We start from the raw sequence: 21366 nt of genomic DNA on the forward strand, positions 1-21366 counted from the left end.
GTAGGTGTCCGATACGGACCCCGAACTTTACAATTTTGGTTTGCCCATCACTAATCATGATATGAAAAAAAATAATACCATTTCTTTTCTATACATGGAACACAAAAAACCTGATTTAAACAATCGCTTATTTCCTGATGATCGCTTCCCTTTAAATGATGAATTTGCTGTTAGTAGAGGGAAGCCATGGATTCCGCACTCCAGATTACCACGTTCAGCATCCGTATATAAATAGACTAGTGACTGTCAACAGTTTTTTATTGCTGAAGGACACATGAGTATATAAGTACCAGAAAAAGCAACATGTGACACAACATACCAATATTTTGAAAAATTATACACTTTGACGTTGTGCAGAAATATATAATTTATATCAATACGAACTTGATATATTAATGTAGCTTTATGTTATAGTGCCTTGAATGTACACTTGTGCTCATCGGTGACTTTTTCTGAGTCTGCTTAGACTTTCACTGGTTAGTGCAGCTCTTTGTGCTCCAGAGCTGTTCTTCCTACCATACCTTTTAATGAGAAGCTGCAGCCATTATAGCGACTATGGAGATGGTCCTATGGTCACTCAAATACATGAGTATTCATCTATTCTCTTCTTCTGCTCCAACAATTTGATCTCTCCATTTCTTCCAGTATTGCGTATCTTACTCTATTAGGTTAAAGGGAACCTGGCAGGTCCAGTAACACTATAAACCTGCAGCTATAGGGTTAATTTTCAGTGGTATGAAAATACCCGGCTGCAGTAGTAAATGTATGGCATCCGAGAGAAAATTAACTTTATTTCTCCCAGAAGCCACTGGCTTTCAGTCATGCAGACGTGGCCGAAGCCAGTACAGTGACTGCACACAGCACTGATGCACTGCAGAGCTGGCTGTCAGTCAGTACTGGGGTGGGCTTACAGCTTCTACTCTCCATGCAGTGAGTGGCGACTATAATTACCTGCATGACTGAAAGCCGGCAGCTTCCAAGAGAAGTAAAGTTAATTTTCTCCCTGATGCCGCACTTTTAGCACTGCGGCCGGGCACCTTCATAATGCTATTATCCTGCAGAGCAACCATGTATCTCCAAGTTAATAGCATTATTGGACCTGACAGGTTCCCTTTAAGCTCAGCTGAGTGCTGAAGTCTTTGAACCAGTCATATTAGCAAAAGGCAGATGTGAATTTTTACTTTTGCAGCTCCCTGGGCTTCTTTAAATACAGTATCTTTTGACTGCTCCTTACAGTGCCTTGCAAAAGTATTCGGCCCCCTTGAATTTTTCAACCTTTTCCCACATTTCAGGCTTCAAACATAAAGATAAAAATGTTAATGTTCTGGTGAAGAATCAACAAGTGGACACAATTGTGACGTTGAACAAAATTTATTGCTTATTTTAAACTTTTTATAAAAATAAATAACTGAAAATTGGGGCGTGCAATATTATTCATCCCCTTTACTAACAGTGCAGCAAACTCACTCCAGAAGTTCATTGAGGATCTCTTAATGATCCAATGCTGTCCTAAATGACTGATGATGATAAATATAAGCCTCCTGTGTGTAATCAAGTCTCCGTATAAATGCACCTGCTCTGTGATAGTCTCAGTGTTCTGTTTATAGCGCAGAGAGCATCATGAAGACCAAGGAACACAACAGACAGGTCCGTGATACTGTTGTGGAGATGTTTAAAGCTGGATTTGGTTACAAAAAGATTTCCACAACTTTAAACATCCCAAGAAGCACTGTGCAAGCGATCATATTGAAATAGAAGGAGGATCACACCACTGCAAATCTACCAAGACCCGGCCGTCCATCCAAACTTTCATCTCAAACAAGGAGAAGACTGATCAGAGATGCAGCCAAGAGGCCCATGATCACTCTGGATGAACTGCAGAGATCTACAGCTGAGGTGCGAGAGTCTGTCCATAGGACAACAATCAGTCGTACACTGCACAAATCTGGCCTTTATGGAAAAGTGGCAAGAAGAAAGCCATTTCTCAAAGATATCCATAAAAAGTGTTGTTTAACGTTTGCCACAAGCCACCTGGGAGACACCAAACATGTGGAAGAAGGTGCTCTGGTCAGATGAAACCAAAACCAAACTATTTGGGCACAATGCCAAACGATATGTTAGGCGTAAAAGCAACACAGCTCATCACCCTGAACACACCATCCCCACTGTCAAACATGGTGGTGGCAGCATCATGGTTTGGGCCTGCTTTTCTTCAGCAGGGACAGGGAAGATGATTAAAATTGATGGGAAGATGGATGGAGCCAAATACAGGACCATTCTTGAAGAAAACCTGTTGGAGTCTGCAAAAGACCTGAGACTGGGACGGAGATTTGTCTTCCAACAAGACAATGATCCCAAACATAAAGCAAAATCTACAATGGAATGGTTCACAAATAACCGTATCCAGGTGTTAGAATGGCCAAGTCACAGTCCAGACCTGAATCCAATCGAGAATCTGTGGAAAGAGCTGAAAACTGCTGTTAACTTAAAGGGGATGAATAATATTGCACGCCTTAATTTTCAGTTTTACTATTTTTTAAAAAAGTTTAAAATAAGCAATACATTTCGTTCAACTTCACAATTGTGTCCCACTTGTTGTTGATTCTTCACCATAACATTAACATTTGTGTCTTTATGTTTGAAGCCTGAAATGTGGGAAAAGGTTGAAAAATTCAAGGAGGCCAAATACTTTCGCAAGGCACTGTAATTACACATGAACTTGAGGTCCTTGTGGAAAATTGCCCATGTGCACTTGCCCAAAGGCTAACATCGGTCTGTGTCCGTGACATACTGTAACTAGAGTCCAATGGGTCCCAGTGCAAAATTTGGACCTGCTTCCCCCCACATGTTGGTCAGATGAATAGGCCCTTGTAGCTGTCTAAATCCTATAAAGACATGTGTTGTCCCCCAAATTCAATATGTAGTAATATTCTCCATCCTGTAATAATGTCCACCATACTGCGCTGATTCCTGGTGAATATGTCCCCCATCCTTGTCAATATGTCTCCCATCCTGGGCAATATGTCTCATCCAGTATATATGTCCCCCATCCTAGTCAATTTCCTGGTAAATATGTCCCCCATCCTGAGCCCCTTCATAGTGAGAATGTCCCCCATCCTAGTATATATTTGTTTATCCTGGGCACGCTCCTGGTATATACTGTATGCCCTTATCCTGGGTCCTGGGCCCACTCCTGGTACATATATCCTTATCCTGGGCCCCTTCCTGGTATATATGTCCTTATTATGGGCCCTTTTTGGTATATATGTCCTTACCCTTGGCACCTTTTTGGTATATATGTCCTTATCCTGGACCCCTTCTTGGTATAAATGGTCCTTTTTCTGCCTCTAATGCATAAAAAAAAACACATTCATTACCTGTTTCACATGTCGCGCAGCGTCCTCTGTAATAGGCACAGTGACCAGCAGCTAATGTCTGTGTGCCTGCTATGGTGATGCATGACATCACTGCCATGCGCCCCCACTCACTGGCATGCCAGCGTTAACTGCCGGACTCTGTTTTACCGCGGTATGTATTGCAGTGCAGGGACCCAACGGGTCTTTGTTCAGCAATACATTTCAGCTGGATGTGCGTCCTCGGAAGTACAATCATGTAAAGTAGGCACTGGTGTCGGCAGGCCCCCTCCATTCCAAGGCCCTGGTGTGATTGCGACCATGATCGTTATGCTACTGGCCTGTGTGCTGTTGGTGTGTGGTCCATTATTGTTGGTGTGCAGTCCATTATTGTTGGTGTGTGGTCCGTTACTGCTGGTGTGTGGTCCTTTACTGCTGGTGTGTGTGGTCCGTTGCTGCTGGTGTGTGTGGTCCGTTGCTGCTGGTTTGTGTGGTCCGTTGCTGCTGGTGTGTGTGGTCCGTTGCTGCTGGTGTGTGGTCCGTTGCTGCTGGTGTGTGGTCCGTTGCTGCTGGTGTGTGGTCCATTATTGTTGGTGTGTGGTCCGTTGCTGCTGGTGTATGGTCCTTTACTGCTGGTGTGTGTGGTACGTTGCTGCAGGTGTGTGGTCCGTTGGTGCAGGTGTGTGGTCCGTTGCTGCAGGTGTGTGGTCCGTTGCTGCTGGTGTGTGGTCCGTTACTGCTGGTGTGTGGTCCGTTACTGCTGGTGTGTGGTCCGTTGCTGCAGGTGTGTGGTCCGTTGCTGCAGGTGTGTGGTCCGTTGCTGCAGGTGTGTGGTCCGTTATTGCTGGTGTGTGGTCCGTTACTGCTGGTGTGTGGTCCGTTACTGCTGGTGTGTGGTCCGTTGCTGCAGGTGTGTGGTCTGTTACTGCTGGTGTGTGGTCTGTTACTGCTGGTGTGTGGTCCGTTACTGCTGGTGTGTGGTCCGTTACTGCTGGTGTGTGGTCCGCTGCTGCTGCTGTGTGGTCTGTTGCTCATATGCACCAAAATTATGCCTCTATCAACATAGACTGTACATTGTCACACTCCTATACATTTGGTGCCTGTTAGAACTAGTATGCTCCTACAGTTACGTTGGAACAACCGGATGGCAGACTGTACGCACACTGGAGGCTAGAAATACATACAACTATACAGCAGCTGTATACATATATACTGTATGTAAGGACATGGGCTTTATAAATAAAATAGTTTTTCTATAGTGCACACTGAAGATTCCTGTACAGAACTATATAAAATGAACTTTGCTATATCTATTTTTTTGCAAATGCTCTAAATGGGTCTAATATATACATAAATGTAGACCTGGCAGTCTGAAGATGTGGCAGATTTATCACAGTGGCTCATGCTGTATGATATACATCTTGTTAGACAGTTTGGGGGTGATTTATTAAGACCGGCGTATCGCAGGCCAATCTTGCTGAAGTACGTTGACCTGATTCAGTGAGCGGGGATCGCAACGTAATGAATCAAGCAAATCTGATACTCATTGTGTGACGCCACCAGAAATATACGTCACTTTAGTGGCATAATATAATGAATTTGACGGGTTGGCTTGATCACGCCCCGTCCCTCCTGCACCAAGCCCATGTTGCCATAGCTTGCCGGCACTGGCCAAAGATTTCAATTTCTGGTGTTTAATCTTACAACACCAATGGTCGGCAATATTTTGTGCCAAAATTTATCCGCATGTTGCGTTTTGATCCACACCCCTTCACTGCCAATTTGTTAAGTAAGATACAAAAAGTTGCTAGACCAAACCACCACAGCATCCAGACTAGCACCACTCTCCTTCTCTGCTGCCCGTGTCCTCTTCTGGTCTTCTATTCTGGTTGAGGACAGTAGGTGACCTCTGCAGCCAAACAACAACCACTGATTGGCTGCTGCCATCACATTCCATCTTAGTTTAGGGAAAAAAAACAATATCCTCATTCTTTCTTTAGGTTGATTGACTGCAGCGGTCACCTGGTGTCTCCTGCCAGAAAAAGGAAGAGACTGGTTGGGGACAATGGCAGCAGAATAGACAAGTGGTGTAGATACGGTTGAGTCTTAATTATTAGTTGATAATAAAAATCCGTGGGTAGAGACCCTATAAGCAAAGTTTAAAAGCCATTGTCTTCTGCTCTGACAGCTATAATATCTGTTCTTGTATAAAAATATATGGACAATCAGAAATATATATAGTTTATACTTTCTAAATTTTTACCACAGTGCTATCTTCATATATGAATTGTCTTCTCCGTCCATATTGTTTTGCTCTACCAGCAAATGGCTATTTATTTGGCCATATCCTCTTGACTTTAATAGATAAAGAGGAATAAAATAGGACATGTTCTCGAATTTCACTGGGAAATCTTTGCTGATATTAAGACATTTTTCATCCAAGAGATCATCAGTTATTGGTGCCTTTTCCAGAAATAAAGGTTTGGTGATAGGAAAACCAGCAAATTCTAACTCCAATGACGTCTTAAGTCCTTGCATGTTTGCCAAATTCCTTATGTCGAAGGTCAAAGCCAAAGGTTTATCGGTTTCCTGGGCAAGACCATCATTTAGGGTCTTGTTCATGCCATAATAAATGTCTGAAGTTTGCTTTACCGAACCCTTGTGTTCATTTTCCGATGTTTCCGAAGAGGGTGGATATTTCCTGTTATAAAAGTTGAACTCTGTTAAGTGATAGTCGGAACTTTGAGTCTTGTCCCAAGGATGTCCTTCAACAATGTCCATTCCAGTCGTAAGATGGTCTTCATTGTTTTGAATAGAATCTTTGTTAGGATTATCAAGGTCAGACGAGTCATTGATATTGTCTAAGCTACAAGTAGAAATCCTGGTAAGGCTTTCAAATGGTTTGTACCCAGAGTCGAAAACAAGGCAAGTGGTACTTTGAGGCATTTCACCTTGTTGAATGGCTTGGTTAAAGCTTTGATATCCGGAGCCTTCAGACACAGAAGTGGTATGAGCCCCATCGCCATAATCAGATGTTGGAGTCATAGTTGGTCGAAAATAATTCTCATCATGAGTGAGAAAACATCTTGTGTTAGAATAGAGAATACTTTTTGGATTCTGGTGGTAATAAGGTTTACAAAATATTGAGCCCAAAGAGAAGAGTGAAACATTGTCTCCTTCCGTAATATCGCATCTAACCTCAGCCAGAGCTTTGGCAAAGCTGTTATAGCCAGAATTGATGAATGCGTCTTCTTTGACTAGTTGAGAGCCACCCTCGTTCATGCTGGATACTGGAGCATAAGGCAAAAAATCACCTTGACTGAGAGAAGATTGGTCAAGATATAAGGAACTTGGACTATCTGATTTTAAATCCCCTGGAGAATCATCAGAATCATAACTTTGGTATCCAGATTCTTGGGAAACCATCGAAAGTTGCAGATGTCTCTCGGTTTTCTGAAAACCGTCTCTTAGATCTAAAGAACCAAAGCTCCCAAAAGAGTTGTCCACCTTCATGGATGAGTCACATAGAATATCACTAAACATATTATTGATGGAAAAGTCAGTGATCATCAGAGGAACATCTTCTTCCTTATCTTCAGGTGAGTCCCCCTGATATAAGTTGTCAAGTTCTCGAGGGTACAAGTGAAGGCAGTATTCAATATCAACTTTCTCGGGTTCAAAAATATTTATTTTCATACTACTTCCCATGAGATTTTGATAGTCTTTGACCAGATGTTCTTTGGTGAATGATTCCTGCATGGACATGGTGTGGGCTTTCACCAGTTGAGCCAAACAATTGCCACTGGTGAGAAGAAGAAAAAGTAAGAAACAAGGGAACACTGAACCACCAATTACAAAGGATTTCCAAATGTAAAGTAAGAACTTACCACGATTTTCGTGCACTTGGTTTTCCGACTGGTTTCAAGCTATTTTGCTAAAAAAAACAGAATTTTTTTTTTACATTTTTTGCTTAACAACATTAAGTACAATAAAACAAATCATTCTCCTCGCATGTTAGTCTTGTACTTTTCTCAAGGCCACTGCTTACCTACAAAAGGGCCCTGAATTTTACATACAAGTCCACTAGAAGCTCCTCTTTCTTTAGGAAAGGAGGATAATGTGATTGAATTGATAGGTTTTATATTTAGATCTGTACTTGGTTTTGTATTTTAGGTGTCTCTAGTTATATATGGACTGCTACTTGTTGGTCTTCATAAGATGCATTGAAATATCTAAAGAATACTTATTGAACAGAGTTCAGGCCATGCTCAGACCTATAGGGATACCAATATATTTGTGTAGGTCTCATCCAATATATATACATACTAGCTGTAGTACCCAGTGTTGCCCAGGATAGTAACTAAGTTTCTCTCTGTCTCTCTCCCACTCTCCCTTTCTTTCCCTCTCTCCCTCTTTCTGTGTATGTGTCTCTTTCTGTCTGTCTGTTTCTTTCTGTGTGTGTGTCTCTTTCTATGTTTGTCTTTTTCTGTTCATGTGTGTCTCTTTCTGTGTGTTTGTCTTTTGGTGTGTGTCTTTCTGTGTGTGTGTGTGTGTGTGTCTCTTTCTGTGTATGTATCTGTTTCTGTGTGTGTCTCTGTGTGTGTCTCTTTGTGTATCTCTTTATGTGTGTCTCTTTCTCTGTGGGTTTCTCTCTGTGTGTTTGTCTCTGTGTCTTTTTCTGTTCATGTGTGTCTCTTTCTGTGTGTTTGTCTTTTGGTGTGTGTCTTTCTATGTGTGTGTGTGTGTCTCTTTCTGTGTATGTATCTGTTTCTGTGTGTGTCTCTGTGTGTGTCTCTTTGTGTATCTCTTTATGTGTGTCTCTTTCTCTGTGGGTTTCTTTCTGTGTGTTTGTCTCTGTGTCTTTTTCTGTTCATGTGTGTCTCTTTCTCTGTGTTTGTTTTGTCTTTGGGTGTGTGTGTGTGTGTGTGTGTGTGTGTGTGCCTTTCTGTCTATGTCTTTTTCTGTGTGTGTGTGTCTCTTTCTGTGTCTTTTTCTGTGTGTGTGTGTCTCTGTGTGTGTCTCTTTCTGTGTGTCTTTTTCTGTGTGTGTGTCTCTGTGTGTGTGTGTGTCTCTGTGTGTGTGTGTCTCTGTGTGTGTGTCTCTTTCTGTGTATCTCTTTATGCATGTCTCTTTCTATGTGTCTCTTTCTGTGTGTGTGGGTCTCTCTGTTTGTCTCTCTCTCTGTCCATAACAGGAGTCTTTAATAACAGATCTGTTCCCAGCTCCATTGACTTTAATGTAAGCAGGTTTTTTGGCGAATAACTGTAAAGCGCGGGGTTAAATTTCCCCCCTCAAAACATACTGTAGTCTATGATGTTTCCTGAGTCAAATGAGGCGTCTGTGCAAAATTTCATGATTGTAAATGCGACGGTGCGGATTCCTTTAGCGAACATACACATACATACATACACACACACACACATACTCATACATACATACACACACATACTCATACATGCATACATACACACACATATACTCATACATACATACACACACACACATACTCATACATACATACACACACATACTCATACATACATACACATACTCATGCATACATACACACACACATACTCATACATACATACACATACTCATGCATACATACACACACACATACTCATACATACATACACATACTCATGCATACATACACACACACACACATACTCATACATACACACACACATACTCATACATACATACACACACATACTCATACATACATACACATACTCATGCATACATACACACACACATACTCATACATACATACACATACTCATACATACACACTCATTTTTATATATTAGATATTATATAATACGATAAAGAGTGTAATGATAATATAAGGAGATTTTCACTCCTCAGGATCAGTGTTGTGCCCAGTATTCTGCATTTATGTTTTATTCTTCACTCACCTGCATAACGTTTCCCTTAGCTAGTTTGCTTTTTGCAGGATCGGGGATGTTGTTCCACCAATTTTTCTTGGTTCTACAAGTTTAATAAAAAAAAAAGTTTATAGCATTAAATTATACAGAATCATAATAAACAGTAAAATACAGACACATTAAACAGCAAATGCTAAATAGTGAAAGTCAATGAACTTTTCCATGTAGAAGAAAAAGAATGAATTCTGGTGGATGTAAGCCCTCCGTCAGGTGATGTAGTGGTGGTCTGGTGTATAGGAGAGGTGGGACAATGGTGGTCTGGTGTATAGGATGGGTGGGGTAGTAGTGGTCTGGTGTACTAGTGGTCTGGTATATAGGAAATATGAGGTAGTAGTGGTCTGGTGTATAGTCAGGGTGGGACAACGGTGGTCTGGTGTATAGGAGGGTGGGGTAGTAGTGGTTTGGTGTATAGGATGGGTGGGGTAGTGGTGGTCTGGTGTATAGGAAACGTGGTAAAATGCTGGTCTGGTATATAGGAGAGGTGGGGTAGTGGTGGTCTGGTGTATAGGAGAGGTGGGGTAGTAGTGGTCTGGTGTATAGGAGAGGTGGGAAAATGGTGGTCTGGTATATAGGAGAGGTCGGATAGTAGTGGTCTGGTGTATAGGAGGGGTGGGACAATGGTGGTCTGGTGTATAGGAGGGGTGGGGTAGTGGTGGTCTGGTGTATAGGAGTCGTGGGAAAATGGTGGTATGATGTATAGGAGAGGTGAGGTAGTGGTGGTATGGTGTATATGAGGGGTGGGGTAGTAGTGGTCTGGTGTATTGGAGAGGTTGGGTAGTGGTGGTCTAGTGTATAGGAGGGGTGGGGTAGTGGTGGTCTGGTCTATAGGAGGGGTGGGGTAGTAGTGGTCTGGTGTATTGGAGAGGTGGGGTAGTGGTGGCCTGGTGTATAGGTGGGGTAGTGGGGATCTGGTATATAGGAGGGTTATGTAGTAGTGGTCTAGTGTATAGGAGAGGGGTAGTAGAGGTCTGGTGTATAGGAGGGGAGGGGGAGGGGTGATCTGGTGTATAGGAGGGGTGGGGTAGTAGTGGTCTGGTGTATTGGAGAGGTGGGGTAGTGGTGGTCTGGTGTATAGGAGGGGTGGGGTAGTGGTGGTCTGGTGTATAGGAGGGGTGGGGTAGTAGTGGTCTAGTGTATAGGAGAGGTGGGGTAGTCGTGATCTGGTATATAGGAGGGTTATGTAGTAGTGGTCTAGTGTATAGGAGAGGGGTAGTAGAGGTCTGGTGTATAGGAGGGGAGGGGGAGGGGTGATCTGGTGTATTGGAGAGGTTGGGTAGTGGTGGTCTAGTGTATAGGAGGGGTGGGGTAGTGGTGGTCTGGTCTATAGGAGGGGTGGGGTAGTAGTGGTCTGGTGTATTGGAGAGGTGGGGTAGTGGTGGCCTGGTGTATAGGTGGGGTAGTGGTGGTCTGGTCTATAGGAGGGGTGGGGTAGTGGTGGTCTGGTCTATAGGAGGGGTGGGGTAGTAGTGGTCTAGTGTATAGGAGAGGTGGGGTAGTGGTGATCTGGTATATAGGAGGGTTATGTAGTAGTGGTCTAGTGTATAGGAGAGGGGTAGTAGAGGTCTGGTGTATAGGAGGGGAGGGGGAGGGGTGATCTGGTGTATAGGAGGGGTGGGGTAGTAGTGGTCTAGTGTATAGGAGAGGTGGGGTAGTGGTGGTCTAGTGTATAGGAGGGTTATGTAGTAGTGGTCTAGTGTATAGGAGAGGGGTAGTAGAGGTCTGGTGTATAGGAGGGGTGGGGGAGGGGTGATCTGGTGTATAGGAGGGGTGGGGGAGGGGTGATCTAGTGTATAGGAGGGGTGGGGGAGGGGTGATCTGGTGTATAGGAGGGGTGGGGTAGGGGTGATCTGGTATATAGGAGAGTTATGTAGTAGAGGTCTGGTGTATAGGAGGGGTGGGGGAGGGGTGATCTGGTGTATAGGAGGGGTGGGGGAGGGGTGATCTGGTGTATAGGAGGGGTGGGGGAGGGGTGGTCTGGTGTATAGAAAGGGTGAGGTAGGGGTGATCTGGTGTATAGGAGGGGTGGGGGAGGGGTGATCTGGTGTATAGGAGGGGTGGGGGAGGGGTGATCTGGTGTATAGGAGGGGTGGGGTAGGGGTGGTCTGGTGTATAGGAGGGGTGGGGTAGTGGTGGTCTGGTCTATAGGAGGGGTGGGGTAGTAGTGGTCTGGTGTATTGGAGAGGTGGGGTAGTGGTGGCCTGGTGTATTGGAGAGGTGGGGTAGTGGTGGCCTGGTGTATAGGTGGGGTAGTGGTGATCTGGTATATAGGAGGGTTATGTAGTAGTGGTCTAGTGTATAGGAGAGGGGTAGTAGAGGTCTGGTGTATAGGAGGGGAGGGGGAGGGGTGATCTGGTGTATAGGAGGGGTGGGGTAGTAGTGGTCTGGTGTATTGGAGAGGTGGGGTAGTGGTGGTCTGGTGTATAGGAGGGGTGGGGTAGTAGTGGTCTAGTGTATAGGAGAGGTGGGGTAGTGGTGGACTAGTGTATAGGAGGGTTATGTAGTAGTGGTCTAGTGTATAGGAGAGGGGTAGTAGAGGTCTGGTGTATAGGAGAGGTGGGGGAGGGGTGATCTGGTGTATAGGAGGGGTGGGGGAGGGGTGATCTGGTGTATAGGAGGGGTGGGGGAGGGGTGATCTGGTGTATAGGAGGGGTGGGGTAGGGGTGGTCTGGTGTATAGGAGAGGTGGGGTAGGGGTGGTCTGGTGTATAGGAGAGGTGGGGGAGGGGTGATCTGGTGTATAGGAGGGGTGGGGGAGGGGTGATCTGGTGTATAGGAGGGGTGGGGGAGGGGTGATCTGGTGTATAGGAGGGGTGGGGTAGGGGTGGTCTGGTGTATAGGAGAGGTGGGGTAGGGGTGGTCTGGTGTATAGGAGAGATGGGGTAGGGGTGGTCTGGTGTATAGGAGAGGTGGGGAGGGGTGATCTGGTGTATAGGAGGGGTGGGGTAGTGGTAGAGAGTTGGGTTGACTTGCATACAAGCAGATATTCCCGTGGCTGTGAGCTGCAGTCACTACTTTCTCAGGGACAATACAGACTGGAGGATTTGGCCATAAATGACCTTTTCTTCTTTAATCTCACCTGATTATGGCGAAGTAGCAGGATACGGTGATCAGCACGATAACGATGCAGGATAACAAGATGATCACCCACTGATAGTCCAAGAAAGTCAAAGTATAATCTACAAGTGAACATTAGATGTAATTATTGAGGAGCCATTACACAGAGCAGAGGTGTCTTACACGTTGAGGTTTCACACCGGATGTCCGCTCTATATTGGGAAGCTATAGCCAGTGTTCGCTTACCAATGCAAGTGTACCATAGACTTCAGCACATATTATGCACTGAAATCCACCTGAATGCCGCTTCTCATGGTCTCATCCACAGTTTGGAGAAAATCTTTAATTAGTTTGAACCACCTCTTCTTTACAGTTGCGCAGCAGAGATCTCCTACTCCGCCTAATTCTCATCCGGGCCATGAGTGTGACTAGGTTAGAGGACGATTCCCAGGAGGTAAATCACCAGAGGACGTTCACAGCAGAGTCGTAGTGTTACATCTGTTTCTAAACCCTTCCTATGACCTCTGCCACTAGGCGGCACCGCACTCACACTGCCAGTGGCGATAGGGGATGAGGGTGCCATCCTGATTTGCATTAGTCTGGCTCAGACTTTTGGTCCTGCCTAGATATAGGGGGTGAGGGTTAGGCCCATCCCTGCATGTGTAGCCGGAACACTGATGTCTTGTGAAACAAAAATGTAAATGCCTTGTGTAATCTTGCCACCAGGTGGCAGTGTTGCAACACAGTTGTCCTGGCACCTGGGTGGCGGCAGGGAGAGAGTGGTAGTAGGAAGAGGATAGGGGGATATAAAAGAAGGACAATGGGGAGGGGATAGGAGAGTACCTGGGAAGATGTACGAGTAATAACCCCACCATGAAGATTCTGATCCTTCAGGTCGCCCCTGCGGCCGTGACATGTGGGGTACCGTCCGGATTGGTCAACCGCATTCCCCAAGGAGAGGGGGTTTAGTCCAACAGTCGGGGGTCTGGCATCCATTTCATCTGGCTGCTAATACTCGAAAAATTCCTCACTCACCGAAAGGTCAGTGCACCCTCAGAAGGGTATGGCTGGATGGCCTGGGCACAGATGGGAGAGCCCTGTCGGTTGCTGTCCTTCTTACGTAATAGCATCCCCTTTGGGTAGGGTGAAGTGGCCCAATGGATTTCACGATCCAATTTGTGCCAGTGTAAAGTGTAGTGATGGAAGGAGAGGCTTAGAAGTGACAGAAAATACCCAAGTGCCAGAGATACAGACTGCTGCTAAATTATGTATTACAGGAAAAGATTTAAAGAACCCTGTAGCACCCAGGGGGCAGGGGAGATCAGGCACGGGGAATCTCGTACCTGAGTTACTCGTCACCAGGCTGGAGTGCTGATCTGGGATGTCTCGGTGGCCTGCCTGGCTTCGTGCCCCGAGGTGTACACTAATAAAAAGGGAAGATGATGGGGTAGTAGTAGGATGAATGCCGTGATGCCACCTGTGGTATGCGGCCAAGGATTTAGCCGCCGCTGCTGTCGCTGTCCTCCAGGGTGGATGGTAGAAGCAGCCAGAGATGGTATCGCTCCCCACAGGTGGCCCCAGGGAGTATGATGAGAGAAGTAGTGATGGCGTTTGGCGCTGAGGCGCGGGGCAGCGCCGGTAATCGAGAGTCAGAGTCTATTGCTGTGGTTCCAGGTGTTTTTACTCACTCTTTGTGCTGTGCCGCTCGCACGGATAGTATAGGTCAACCGCTGTGATGGGCTCCGTCGAACCCAGATAAGTTAGGAGAAGTCACCGGTGTTTGAAAGAAAAAGTCCTTTTTCAGAGTTGCCCTTCCAGCTGTGAGGTACCTGGGCTGAGCACTCCACTACCAGCCCCAGGCCCCGTGCAGAGAAGAGAAGAAAGAGGTGATGGTGTCGTGTCCCAGAACTGGTTTCCTGGGTGGACTGACTAGTGATTGTGTGTGTTTGCTCCTATTTCTACCCCAAGTGGAATCCTCCCCCCCTAGTGGCTGTCCTAGTGACCGGGACATTCCCAAGCTTCGTGTGGCCAACCCCCTGCCTACCGTAGTCTAGCTCCCCAGAGAGAAGGCTCCTGTGCTGTATGTAAGATGTGAATAGCCCCACCATGAAGATTCTGGTTCTATGGCTCAACCCTGCAGTCGTGACACGTGGGATCCGGTCCGGATTGGTCAACCGCGTCCCCCAAGGAAAGGTGTTTAGTCCAACCGTCAGGGGTTTGTCGTCCATTTTATCTGGCTGCTAATACTAAAAGAATTCCTACTCACCGAAAGGTCAATGCGCCCTCCAATAGAAGGGTATGGCTGGATGGCCTGGGCACAGATGGGAGAGCCCTGTCAGTTTCGGTCCTTCTCATGTGTTAGCGTCCCCTGTGGGTGGGGTGAAGTGGCCCAATGGACTTCATGACCCGGTTTGTGCCAGTGTGAAGTGTAGTGAAAAAGGAGAGGCCTATGTGTGACAGAAAGTACCCAGGTGCCAGAGATATGGACTGCTGCTAAATTATGTATGAGAGGAAAAGATGTAAGGAACCCATATGGGAAGAATACCGGTATCGGCAAAGCGCAGACTGAGATGATGCGGAAGATAACGAAAAAAAAAAAGTTGGCTTGTTTTGAGGAAATAAGCTTTGACTGGACTTTATTTCCTGAGAATGTGAATGTGGTGTCGTCTGAAACTGATGCGGAATCATCCTGTGTGTGGTGCTGCGACGGGGAGGCGAGGGGTTAATGATAGGCTGTGCTGTGACCTGTCGATCCCCTGCACGCACAACTACAATCACTTCCTGCCCCATGCCCTCCACCACCTAGACATGGAGTCCACGTCTTACTACAGGGTGCGGATTATCTTTTACAATCATCTATCTGCTGTGAGCTTTGGGCAGCACCACTCCCAATTTAAACTCCCAAAAGTTACTTCTAGCTGCCAATTATAATTATTACCCTGGTCTGTGGCTTTATCTAGTGCTTGTATCCTGTATCTGCTGGTGTTTAGATCCTGGTCTTAAGGCTACTTTACACACTGCGATATCGGTCCCGATATCGCTAGTGTGGGTACCCGCCCCCATCTGTTGCGCGACACGGGCAAATCGCTGCCCGTGTCGCACAACAGCCGTCACACATACATACCTGTCCGGCGACGTCGCTGTGACGGGCGAACCGCCTCCTTTCTAAGGGGGCGGTCCGTGCGGCGTCACAGCGACGTCACTGAACCGCCACCCAATAGCAGCGGAGGGGCGGAGCTGAGCGGGACGTAACATCCCGCCCACCTCCTTCCTTCCTCATAGCGGCCGGGAGGCAGGTAAGGGGAGCTTCCTCGTTCCTGCGGCGTCACACGCAGCGATGTGTGCTGCCGCAGGAACGAGGAACAACCTCGTTACTGCTGCAGTAACGAGATTTGAGAATGGACCCCCATGTCGCCGATGAGCGATTTTGCACGTTTTTTCAACGATGCAAAATCGCTTATCGGTGTCACACGCAACGGCATCGCTAATGCGGCCGGATGTGCGTCACCAATTCCGTGACCCCAACGACTCCGCATTAGCGATGTCGTAGCGTGTAAAGCCCGCTTTAGTTTGTTTTTATGTTTTCCAGACTGCATCATGAGTTTATCCCTGAGTTTCACCTTCTGATACTGTCAAGACTTGATGAGACTTCTCTCTGCCCGCTCGCTCCACCAGCCAGCAGCCAATTCATTTATGTAACCTAAGGAGCCCTGTATAACTCCAGATCCTTATATAAGGGTTAAAGGGTAAAGGCCAATGTTCACCTGGAGCCTGCTATACATAGTAGCTTGTACATAGTCTATCTTTTGAAGTTCTATTGAGAGCTGCTACCTACAGAGCTACATTACATGTTGGAGACCTTAGAGCAAGCGGAATTTGTAAATGTAGCTCTGGATTAAACATAGACTGTAACTCAGGATCAATATAAGGTAAGTGAAGCAATATTATTTTTGATACATAGATTAATTTTTGTAGTTAAATTATTTATGTATTTACATATACTTTAAGGGCGATCATCAGTGGATATACACAACAAAGCTGGCTCCAGCCACCACTAGAGGGAGCTGAAGAGCCTACTGTACACTGTTTTACCATCATTATTTTCACTATAATCTGCAATTTGGTAGTGTTGGAGTATATAGAACAATTGTTGAAATGATCAACTCCCGTAAAGGGGACTAAAAAAATAATAAGCTAAAAAAATGTAAAAAAAAATGTATATGTATATATATATATATATATATATATATATATATATATATATACACACACACACACAGTGCAGACCAAAAGTTTGGACACACCTTCTCATTCAAACAGTTTTATTTATTTTCATGGCTCTGAAAATTGTAGATTCACATTGAAGGCATCAAAACTATGTGAAATTCATGTGGAATTCATGTGGAATGAAATACTTAACAAAAAAGTGTTAAAACAACTGAAAATGTGTCTTATATTCTAGGTTCTTCAAAGTAGCCACCTTTTGCTTTGATTACTGCGTTACATACTCTTGGCATTCTCTTGATAAGCTTCAAGAGGTAGTCACCGGAAATGGTCTTCCAATAGTCTAGAAGGAATTCCCAAAGATGCTTAGCACTTGTTGGCCCTTTTTCCTTCACTCTGCGGTACAGCTCACCCCAAACCATCTGGATTGGGTTCAGGTCTGGTGACTGTGGAGGCCAGGTCATCTGGCGTAGCACCCCATCACTCTCCTTCTTAGTCAAATAGCCCTTTGACAGCCTGGAGGTGTGTTTGGGGTCATTGTCCTGTTGAAAAATAAATGGTGGTCCAAGTAAATGCAAACCGGATGGAATAGTACGCCGCTGCAAGATGCTGTGGTAGCCATGCTGGTTCTGTATGCCTTCAATTTTGAATAAATCCCCAACAGTGTCAGCAGCAAAGCACCCCCACACCATCACACCTCCTCCTCCATGCTTCACGGTGGGAACCAGGCATGTAGAGTCCATCCGTTCACCTTTCCTGCGTCACACAAAGACACGGTGGTTGGATCCAAAGATCTCAAATTTGGACTCATCAGACCAAAGCACAGATTTCCACTGGTCTAATGTCTATTCCTTCTGTTCTTTAGCCAAAACAAGTCTCTTCTGCTTGTTGCCTGTCCTTAGCAGTGGTTTCCTAGCAGCTATTTTACCATGAAGGCCTGCTGCACAAAGTCTCCTCTTAACAATTGCTCTAGAGATGTGTCTGCTGCTAGAACTCTGTGTGGCATTGGCCTAGTCTCTAATCTAAGCTGCTGTTAACCTGTGATTTCTGAGGCTGGTGACTCGGATAAACTTATCCTCCGCAGCAGAGGTGACTCTTGGTCTTCCTTTCCTGGGCCGGTCCTCATATGAGCCAGTTTCTTTGTAGCATTTCATGGTTTTTGCCACTGCACTTGGGGACACTTTCAAAGTTTTCCCAATTTTTCGGACTGACTGACCTTCATTTCTTAAAGTAATGATGGCCACTCGTTTTTCTTTACTTAGGCTACTTTCACACATCAGTTTTTTGCCATCAGGTTCAATCCGGAAAAAAACGGGTAAAACGGATCCGGTACCGCATCCGTTTTTTTCCCATAGACTTGCATTGTTACCGGATTGTACCGGATGGCTTTGCGTTGCATCCGTTTTTTTCCGGATGCGGCAAAATTAGTTAATGCGGCGGCCGGAGGCAACGTAGCTTGCAACGTTTTTTTGTCCGGCAAAAAAAAACGCATCGCGCCGGATCCGGCGCGATACGGCGTCTTTTACAATAGAAGCCTATGGACGCCGGATCCGGCGTAATGCGGTAAAAAACGGATGCGGCCGCCGGATCCGTTTTTCTAAACTGAGCATGCTCCAATGTAATTAACAAAACGGATCCAGCCAAAAAACGGACGAAAAGGATGCAAAAACGGATGCAAACCGTATCCACCGGATCCGTTTTTTAACGGATCCGGCATAACGGATCCGTTAAAAACCGGATCCGATGGATACGGTTTTCACTTTTTTTTCAGGATCCGTTGGATCAGGAAAAAAAAGGACTGTGCCTGAATACAGAAAACTGATGTGTGAAAGTAGCCTTAGCTGCTTTTTTCTTGCCATAATACAAATTCTAACAGTTTATTCAGTAGGACTATCAGCTGTGTATCCACCAGACTTCTGCACAACAGAACTGATGGTCCTAACCCCATTTATAAGACAAGAAATCCCACTTATTAAACCTGACAGGGCACACCTGTGAAGTGAAGACCATGAAGCTCATCAAGAGAATGCCACGAGTGTGCAAAGCAGTAATCAAAGCAAAAGGTGGCTACTTTGAAGAACCTAGAATATAAGACATATTTTCAGTTGTTTCACACTTATTTGTTAAGTATTTCATTCCACATGTGTTAATTCATAGTTTTGATGCCTTCAATGTGAATCTATAATTTTTAGAGTCATGAAAATAAAGAAAACTCTTTGAATGAGAAGGTGTGTCCAAACCTTTGGTCTGTGTAATATATATATATATATATATATATATATATATATATATTTATATTTAGTATATAAAATATACTGGAAAAAATACTGAAAAAATAAAAGTGCAAAAAAAAAATACAAAAATAAACTAAAAAGTTTTAAAAAAAAATAAGAATAAGCTAAAAAAATGGTATATATAAAAAAAGTCTGATCCAGTGAAATATTAAATTCATTTACCCAAACAATAAAGGCCATAACAACATTAATTGTGCGACTCAATAAAAAGCGATTAAGTTCTTACTGTTTGTGAAGACGATCTCTGGACTCCAGTCACTCCAGATTTCCTTTGTTTGTTCCTCGACTGCGTGTTTCGCCCTCACTCGTGCCCTGTACTCCGCGCCTCGGGTCAGCTGCCTCTTACTGAACGTGTACCGGGGCTCCAGTTGGGTGAAGACATGCTCTAATTCCTGGGAGGATACATGGAACGGGTTATAACGGGGCTGTAGTGAAAAAGTTCGTAGTTACGTAAACACTTTTATACTTTTAACAGATGGTTGTACAAGAATGGATCCAGACTTCAAATAGTTATCAGCACTTATTAGGCCATAAAGAAAAATATGAATTATTTTTTCCAAAGACAGCGCCACACATGGACAAAGGCTCAACAGCTCTGGAGCCGAAACGTTACCAACATAGGCCAAGGCACTGCATTTATTTGCATGGCATTTGCTATTCAGCACTGCCCGCTTTCTATGCTTTTTATGTACCAAAGGAAGGTTGGAGGACTGAAACCTGTGGATTGCACTTTTGTTTGTGCTGCTTCATTTTTTTATCCTATCTATTTATCTATCTATCTATTATCTATCTATCTAACCATCCCTCTGTAGTGGGTGGGCCTACCCCCTACTAGTTTAGCATAGTTACCCGGCATTGTGATTATTAAAAGTGTTGAATTTTATATTGTTATGTGATGTGTTAGGGCACCCCCTAGTGGCCGGGTGGGACGGCTGTTGCCACCGGGGAGGAGGAGTCGGCCGGATATCTAGGCAAGGTCTGAATGTGTGTGGAGAGAGAGGATCCGGGTCAGCGGAGTGTGAACATCTGGAGCGGCAAGTGCGATTGTGTGAGCGGAACATCAGGGGACACCGGAGATAAGGAGGTGGACGCAACCTCAAAGCCTATTCTGCCGGTGTGGGTCCGGTGTATGCTTGGCTGAAGAGTGGGAGTCCAGTGGCGCAACCTCAAAGCCTATTCTGCCGGTGTGGGTCCGGTGTATGCTTGGCTGAAGAGTGGGAGTCCAGTGGCGCAACCTCGAAGCCTATTCTGCCGGTGTGGGTCCGGTGTATGCTTGGCTGAAGAGTGGGAGGAGTACTCTGGGCATATCCCCATCAGAGGGTGCGTTTGGGCAGGTTGTCCCCAGCTCCACTAATATTGCCGAAATCCGCTGACCGGAGTGTTTTTCTCTTTATCGTTGTGAATAAATGTCGATTTTATTGCATCTGGACTGTTGCCTGCAGCCTCTTTGTGCATCGGCCGATAAAGATACAGACATACACTCTTCCAACATTAAAGAAGTGATGGAGTCAGGGATGTGCCTTGAAAATAGTGCTGCCATGACTACACAGCCAGAGGCCTCCCTGGCTGGTCACTTCATGTGGCGTAGTCGGCAGGATACAAGTCCCTTGCCGGAGAACCAGGAGACTGAAGACCAAGTAGTGCCTGAAGTACGGAATTCGGACTATGAGAACAGATTTCCAGTCCCATGGTGGGAGGAAGAAGTGCCCAAGGCGTTGGACCGGGCACAAGATGGCGGCAAGATGGCCGACGTCTGTGAAGAAACAGAAAAGGCGCGGAAAATTGGCGCCGAAAGAAGAGCCTGGGGCTGGCCGGTGCCGAAGAGAAAGCATGGAGTACTCCGCCCAAAGAGGGGAGGCGCCAGCTCCAAGGCATGGAAGAAGAAAAAGAAAAAGAAGTACCTCAGCGGAGGAGTCGAGATGATGCGTGATGCTGGGGGTGGAGTTCGTTTAAGAGCGGGAAATGAAGACCCGCCTCCACTTCCTCCAGCCTCCGCGTCGACACCGCCGCCATTATTAGCGATTCGGTCGGAAACCGAGATGGAGAACTTTGGGCAACCTGCGGAGTTGGCGACGACGATGGCCCTCATCAGCCTCGGTCGAGGCCGACCTCGGTTCGCCCCTGCTAGCGAGGCCGCGATAGTGGACCTTCCCATTGGACCGGGAGGCTCTACGAGGCCAGACAAGGTTTCCTGGAAGACCTCATGGGATGCTCAAACCGGGAGCACCATCACAGAGGTGAAGGCGACCTATGCTACCCCGCCCATGCCCAGTCGTCCGGGGGTTGCTGTTTTTCCATGGGACACTCCGCAGCTTAACGCCGCCGCCACATCATTTGTTCCGACGCCAGAGCCGGCCGAAGAGTTAGCCGGCCGTCTAGAGAAGGATCACCTGGGCTTCTTCTGGGACCCAGTCACCATCTCGCCGGAGAAGGCGCGCCCCAGAGTCCCGACCCCGAAGCCTGACCCCGTCCAGGAACGTCTCCTGGC

General features: G+C 45.9%; 1 protein-coding gene across 1 annotated transcript in view; it reads right to left on the reverse strand.

Annotated features, from left to right (window-relative positions):
- Nucleotides 1-1301: 1301 nt before the first annotated feature.
- IL4R (interleukin 4 receptor) overlaps nt 1302-21366 on the reverse strand; it is a 51933-nt gene continuing 31868 nt past the window's right edge. The window contains exons 7-11 of the mRNA XM_075318101.1: nt 19105-19270; nt 12383-12482; nt 9278-9350; nt 7241-7287; nt 1302-7155 (exon numbers count right to left, since the gene is read on the reverse strand). Of these exons, the coding sequence (XP_075174216.1) occupies nt 5613-7155; nt 7241-7287; nt 9278-9350; nt 12383-12482; nt 19105-19270 (1929 nt within the window). The 3' untranslated portion in view covers nt 1302-5612. The remainder of the gene's footprint in view (nt 7156-7240; nt 7288-9277; nt 9351-12382; nt 12483-19104; nt 19271-21366) is intronic.

This window comes from Anomaloglossus baeobatrachus, chromosome 7 (assembly GCF_048569485.1).
Source record: "Anomaloglossus baeobatrachus isolate aAnoBae1 chromosome 7, aAnoBae1.hap1, whole genome shotgun sequence".
Taxonomy (NCBI): domain Eukaryota; kingdom Metazoa; phylum Chordata; class Amphibia; order Anura; family Aromobatidae; genus Anomaloglossus; species Anomaloglossus baeobatrachus.